A 6933-nucleotide genomic window follows, 5' to 3' on the forward strand; every position below is an offset into this window, starting at 1 on the left:
CCGACTCCCTCCTCTCCACTCGCACTCGTTTCCCGCTTTCTTGTACTTTCCCTCCCACTTTACGACGTTCCCCCTGTGAATGAACTTGAATTTTAACCACAAGCAACTCTCCAAATCGTCCCCGGGGGGATTTTATGAGTAGACTTGTCCCGATTCCGACACACATGATCGGAAATCGGGGATTGATCACTGATCGGTATCAAGCGAAAAGATCGGATTTGAGTTAAGAATAAAATATTTTAGTTCATTACTGCTGATTTATAACCATAAACAAAAAAAACATCATCTTAGGTTACTTTTATCCCTCCCCAAAAAAAAATTAAGATAATTGAGACAATTTTGATGCGGTTGTTAATTTCTTAGTCATTGCATTGCAGAGGTATTGAATCATGACTACATATTGGCGGGTACTTCAATCAAGTGGCTCGCACTCAGACTGCGGTGCAAAAAAAAAAAAAATGTGGTCGGAACATCGCTCTTTAATAGTCACCTATCTGCTTTGGAGAACAAAAGGAAAAGCCCTTTTTGGCACTTGTGACACTTGCGTTCATGTAGCTGAACTTGAATGTGACACCACGAGGAAGCCTCCACAAATCGCTGCCAACGGATTTATTCATCTTCTATCCACTTTGGAGAGGAAATCAATGCGGCATTTACGGACGTTTGATTGCGCTCGTGACGCCTGAGATACTTCAAGTTTGTGCGAACGTACTTGAATTTACCCGCTAGCGCACTCTCCAAACCGCCACAGGTTGATCTACTCGTCCGCTATTTACGTCAAAGATCAAATAAACGTGCCATTTACGACTTGCTGATGAGTCGATCATTTTGAATCAGCTGTGTTCGAGGAGGGGAAACAGAGAAAGCGCGCGAAATAGAGGTCCTCGAGGACCGGAGCTTGACACCTGTGCTCGGAGAACAAATGAATCTGGCATTTGTGGCCCGTGTTTGCACTTGAGAAGCACTTGAGGCCGAACCGCGGTAGAAAGATGCGACTGACAAGCATTTTGATGGTCATCCGTCGGACTCCAAAGCCCTGCTCGCAGCTTCTCGGACGCTGAGGTTGCTCTCGAGGCAAACGGAGGCGTGGCATTCCGGCGAAAATAAGAGGCCCGCTTGCGCTCCAGACGTTTTTTTTTTTTAAATATAAACTTTTTACCGCAGATTCGAGAGATGGAAGAAGGAAAACGGGTTAACGTAAACACACGTGGATTTAAGAGCCGGATGGGGCCTGCATTTAACAAGATGACAAAAGTTGGCGTTTCGGAGGTACGGTGCTATCTTTGTGTGCTGCTGCCACAACTGCGGCGGCGGCAGCTATAGAAATGCACGGGAGAAAGAGCAAGCGAGCGCAGGAGGGAGGGAGGGAGTGAATCAGAGAGAGGGGAGTGCAACGGCGGGAGGGAAGGTTGGGAGTGCGGCTGAAAAAAAAAAAAAGGGGGGGTTACACTAAAAGGGGGGTTGGGGTTACTCGCGCACAGCTGCCAAACGAATGCCTTTGTGCAAGCCTGTCGACATAAAACTAAAAATATGTCAAGATGTTAAAACAATAGTGTCAATAAAGTTCATTTTAAGAAGAAAGAAAAAAATCCAAGCTCGACGTGACTGCAGCTGAACCGCCCACCCCACCACCGCCGCCGCCACCGCCGCCATTTTGCTCAACACTCCCTTCGCACCAGTTAAAAATCTGATAGGAAACACATCCACATTTTTATTTTTAAATGTTTCAGATGGTGACAGCTCAGCCTGCCAACATCCTCCGATTTAGACAATTAAGACCCGCTACCAGAGATGATGGAGAGGGGAAGAGGGGGGTAAAAAAACAAACACACATCCTCTCAGTAAATATTTACGGCTAAAATCTTTCCCATTCATTCGCCAGGCACTGACAAAACCTTACTGTACTGCCTCTCCAAAGTCCCCCCACACCCCCCCCCTCCCTCCCGCGCTTCTACATCTGCGATTCATTGACTTCACAATTTACCACATGTCGAGCCGGGGAGAGGTCGAGCCTCCACGTGAATCACGGCGCAAATATGCGAGTGATTTATTGTTCTGTTAAAAAAAAAAAAATAATATCAGTGAAGAAAAAAATAAATAAATAAATAAAAGAAAAACCTCTCACTCTCTCTGCTCGCAGAGCGTGAACAATTACATTTCGGACTAATTAAGCCGAGAGAATGCGAGGCCGATAATGTATCGCAGGCCCCGTGTTTTAGTGTGCCAAACTTCCTACCCCTCCTCCTCCTCCACCCCCCCTGCAGTCGCTTAAAGTTAACTCGGCAAATCCAAAGCAGATTTTACGAGTCGTGGAGGAAAAAAAAAAATTCTGGAAGCTTCCACTGCCGCACTTTTTTTTCCCTCTCAACAAAAATGATTTGCAAGACAAAAGGGCCCAGCAACGTTGCGCGGTTTTGACAACCAGCAGCCCCCAGCCCAACACTCTGCTCCCCTGCAGACACCAATTAGACCCCATTAGCATGTAAAGCCAATTTGATAAGGTGTAGCCCCCTCCCATGTTCCACCCCCCAAAACACACACACACACACACACACACACACACACAATCCTTTAAATCCTCATCTTTGGCCCAAAAAGGAAAAAAAAAAAAAATCCATTTACAGGAGGACGAACACACGTAATCCATACGATGACGCATTGTTGTGCTGACAATGCCGCCATGTTGAGCCGAGATACCGTCGCTCAGTGCGCCAATTAGAACGGATACAAAAGGATGCCGTCGTTGCACGTTTCTCGGGACAATAAAAGCCACATGCATTATTGAAATGAAGAAAAGAAAAAGAAGCGGGGTGTGTTGAAAAAAATAAAATAAAAAAACGAAAAAAGAACTATTGTTTCAGTGTGTGTGGGTTGGTAATATTACATCCGGATGAATACAATCCCTTGGCCAAAACTCTAAATAATGAGGCCAAGGGGTGGGCCAACGTGGAAGGATGGAGGGCATTTACCTGTTGCGGTGGGATGCGAGCCCACACTGAACCGGTGTTAAAAAAAAGAAAAAAAAAAAAGAAAAAAGGAGAGGCCAAGCGCAGCCCAGCAAGTCTTTGTGCCGGCTTTAAGGAAAAGTCCGAGCTGAGCGGACATCTGCCGACTGAACAGCGAGTGGGGGGTGCTTTTTAAAGCCTGGACACGTGTCAAAATTATACTCAATTGGCGGCCTCTTTTAGAAGTCGGCGGCGCTTGGCGAAACGAATTCCCGCCAGAGGTCACATAAATGATGTTAACCCTCCTTGCCGTTCTGTTTATAAAAACAAAAAAAAAAAACATTGCCTCCAAATCCAAATCAAAGCCTCATTTTTTTTTCTCTCCGTCATCATCGCGAGTTGCCGCGTAACAGACAGCTAATCAATGTCCAGGTGAATTATTAATGGCGGCTTTAAGTCGAATACATTGATATTAGAGCCACCGACCACTTCAAAGACGCTAATGGCTTAGACACAGCAGGAGGGGATGTTGGGGTGGGGTGGGGGGGTTATTTACAGACCATCCGCAGGCTCAAGGAAGTCCAACTGCGGACATTTTGAGGGTTTTTAGGGCCCCACCTTGATGAAATGTAAGAAAATATTATCGCCTTACAAATAGCAAAGCTTCCCCACCACAAATGACTCGCAATGAGTCCGTCCACACAAAACACAGAAAGAAAAAAATAAAGCAAGAACTAGCAATTAGGTGTTTGTTTTTTTTTAAACGTAATTAAGGCCTTCTTTTTGGAGTTCAAGGGATGTGTGTTATCCGGGAATCGAAGCTACTTTTTAGTTGAAGTGAGGAAAGTCTTAAATCTGAAAATTCAAATGTTGAACGAGGCATTTAAATCAGGGAAAATCTGGATCAAGAAATTGAAGACGATGCTCTTTTTTTTTTTTTTTTTTGTGGATCACAATTATAAAAGGATGACGCCAAGGTGGAATCGAAAGAGCAAAGTGCAACGCGTCGTCACACGACTCCTTGTACGAGGAAGTGCTTTACACTGGTGTGTGTGTGTGTGTGTGTGTGTCAGTTTTAATTAGACTAAATGATGGACGGCAAAAGACCTTAATAAAAAAGGGAGAAGGGTATCGTCCTGTTTACCTTTTCAATGACAAAATCCAGGAATAGACGGCTCAAAAATTTACAGCGGCGCGCAATATTTTCACCCTCATCCTACGTATTCATTTTTCAGGGTGTGCACAATAGAGAATGCAGGAGACAAATATGAGGCGTTGAGCTTGGACTGAAAAAGGGGGTGAGGGGTGTATTGCGGCTTGGAGGGTTCCAATTTCCTACATGCCTCGCTTACGCCTTAACCTTGTAAAATGAGATGACAGGCCCTAAAGTGCTTGACTAGTAATTGCAAACATTTAAAATAATATAAGGGGAGTATGTAAAAAAGGAGGAAATTGGGGGTGGCTGGTGGGGGGTTAACGGCGCTTAAGGCTCGCCTTTGCCCCAGTGGGAATCTGCGAGTTGTATAATTACAACCCCAGCTAAATAAATAACCTGAATTTATTGATGAACTTGGAATTTCAATTTCGATTTCATGACTAGGTGCACTCCACCCCTGAAAATAACATGGCAATAATCCTGCAAATGAAAACAATCCGAATGTGTGGACGTTCTTCCTGCTTTTTTTTTTTTTTTGACACATGCAAATAGCAGCACACTTGCACCTCATTTGCATATTTCATTGGGGGCAGCTTTCACATTGTTGAGAAGGGAAAAAAGGGCATTTTTGATGAGGGCTGAGCAAACACCACGTAAATGCATTATTCATGACTTAAAGAAATCCCAATCAAGCAATATTATTTTTTTATAATAACAATAATAATAATAATTGTTGTTGTGATAGAAAATTGAACTATACACGCACGCACACGGGCACGTACACATACACACAAACTTGGCCTGCCACATAAAGCCCCTTTTTCATTAGCCACTTAGCATGCTAGCAGCGACGACAGCCAGGACTCGGGAGCCGCTCCAACTGTACACTTCACGGACAGAGGCAAAAAGTCGACTATTGCTACACTGTCCACTTTTGCCCCCCCTTCGCGAGACGCCGGTGACAGGGTTTGCGCGTGTCGTGTCGCGTCGTTGCAGGAAAGACAACAAAAAGGGTGGACTTACTGTGCGCGCTGTGGGAGAAAGTGATCCGTTGGGGAGGTAGGGGCTGGTGAGATCGGGGATCATAATAAACGGGTAGCCCGGGTACGGTGGGCTCTTGAACAGCCCTCCATCTTGCCTCTTCGCTGCTAACATGGCGGGACCGGAGTTGTGGTTGTGGCGGAAAGAACACAGAAAAGAAAGGGCCAAAAGTTGTTTTGTTTTGTTTTTTAACAATAAATGAAAAAGACACAAACGGGGCGGGTGTGTGTGTGTGGAGTTTCAAATGGAAGCCAGACTCACCCTCCTCTAAACTTTCTCGCGTTTTGTCTCTGAAAGTTTCAGACCGAGGCGGAGGCCGTCTCTCCGCCTTGAGAGACGTTGGAGTGGGGAGACAAAAAAGAAAGAAAGAAAAAAAAAACTATGAAACACGGGCATTGCGTGAGCGGGACACCCAGGCCGAACTTTGCCTACGAGTTGGCCGCCTGACGAGCCGCCGCCGCCGGCCACTCGGCTCGGAGTTGTCCGGGGGGTGGCGTTGTGGAGGGGCTGCGGAGCTCCCAACTTACCTCCGAGTCAGACGAGCTGTTCTGATTTGTTTCCGACTCGTTGACGAGCGACGACTTGACGTCCGCTAAATCCCTTTCGGCCGACGAGTTCTCCGAGGTTTTCTCCTCCTGCTCCCCTTCGTCTTTGAAGGAGATCATCTCATCGTTGGCGCCCAGGTCGTCCCCTCCACCGCCGTTCAGTTGCGGCATTTTCGCTCCGCTTTTTTCCCCCCACGAGCTTCACTGAAGGCGGCTAGCTTGCTGCTGCTGCTCTCGTTAGTGGTGGTGGGGGGTGGGGGGGAAGTCCTCCAAAAGGAGAAACTTTTTGTATATATTTTTTTAAAGGACCCCTCACCGTCGAAAAAAAGTGCCACTTTGCGCGACTTCGGGGGTGTCGTTGGTGGCGTTGCCCCCCTCCAGTAGAAAAAAAAACACACGCGCACGCACACACGCACACACAGCGTGTGGCGTTCGCGGTCCCCACTGAAAAAAAAGTCCCCAAAAGAAAAAGAAGGGGACCCTTGCCGGAAACGGGGAAGCCGGAGAAGGAGCCGCGGTGCTCGGATTGAGAGAGTTGAAGTTGGTCGGAGTGGTTTTCAGTTCAAAGGCGGCGCTGATTGACAGATAGAGAGGGATGGAAATAGAGAGAGTCTGGATTCGGGATTATTGACAGGGAGAAACACACAAGAAACTAATGAGATTCAAACAGGGAGGGACTTGAAGTGACGTTTTCATAAATCGAAAAAAAAAGAAAAGGAGGAGGAGGAGGAGAGAGGGAGGAAGGAAGCCGGCTCTGTCGGAGCATGCGAGGTAGGACAGTGAAGGCAACACTGCAGGAAAAAAGACACCAAGGAGTTGTTGCATGCATGAAAAAAAATTAAATAAAAGCACACATGGGCGGGCTGAAACGAGAACTAGCTTCACCATTCCCTCACATCTATTTACATTTTTAAATATTTCACCATCTTCCTCTCCTCAAAGGCCTTCTTGCGGAAAAAAAAAAGCACAAACCCTTGTTTGGTCTGCAGTGATCTATTTTTTCATCATGTTAGGTAATATTTCCTCACAATTTTTTTTTTTTTTTGCACTCGGCCTGCGTGACAGGTGAGATGTCCTGTGGGACTAACCAGAATTTCTCGAGGCTGCTCAAAATCTCTTTTTTTAAATTCCATTTTGGATTATCATCCTCAGCGGGCAGGGGAAAAATAGTTTGTAAATGAGATTGTGGAAAGAAAAAAGAGAATTGTTTCTATAATTATAATGTAGACATATATATATATATATA

The 6933-nt window shown here is 45.8% G+C and overlaps 1 protein-coding gene across 33 annotated transcripts in view; it reads right to left on the minus strand.

The window, feature by feature from the left end:
* Positions 1–6438, minus strand: part of tcf7l2 (transcription factor 7 like 2) — a 77380-nt gene extending 70942 nt beyond the window's left edge. For 3 of the 33 annotated variants that reach the window (XM_019865826.1, XM_019865824.1, XM_019865844.1), the window contains exons 1-3: positions 5670–6423; positions 5404–5470; positions 5125–5249 (exon numbers count right to left, since the gene is read on the minus strand). In XM_019865826.1, coding sequence (XP_019721385.1) covers positions 5125–5249; positions 5404–5470; positions 5670–5858 — 381 coding nt within the window. In that variant the 5' untranslated portion in view covers positions 5859–6423. Of the gene's footprint in view, positions 1–5124; positions 5250–5403; positions 5471–5669 lie in introns of all 33 variants that reach the window. The other 30 variants (XM_019865835.1, XM_019865849.1, XM_019865850.1 and 27 more) reach the window with 22 other exon arrangements.
* Between the last annotated feature and the right edge of the window lie 495 nt (positions 6439–6933).

Source organism: Hippocampus comes, unplaced genomic scaffold, assembly GCF_001891065.2.
Source record: "Hippocampus comes isolate QL1 unplaced genomic scaffold, H_comes_QL1_v1.1 scaffold116, whole genome shotgun sequence".
NCBI lineage: Eukaryota > Metazoa > Chordata > Actinopteri > Syngnathiformes > Syngnathidae > Hippocampus > Hippocampus comes.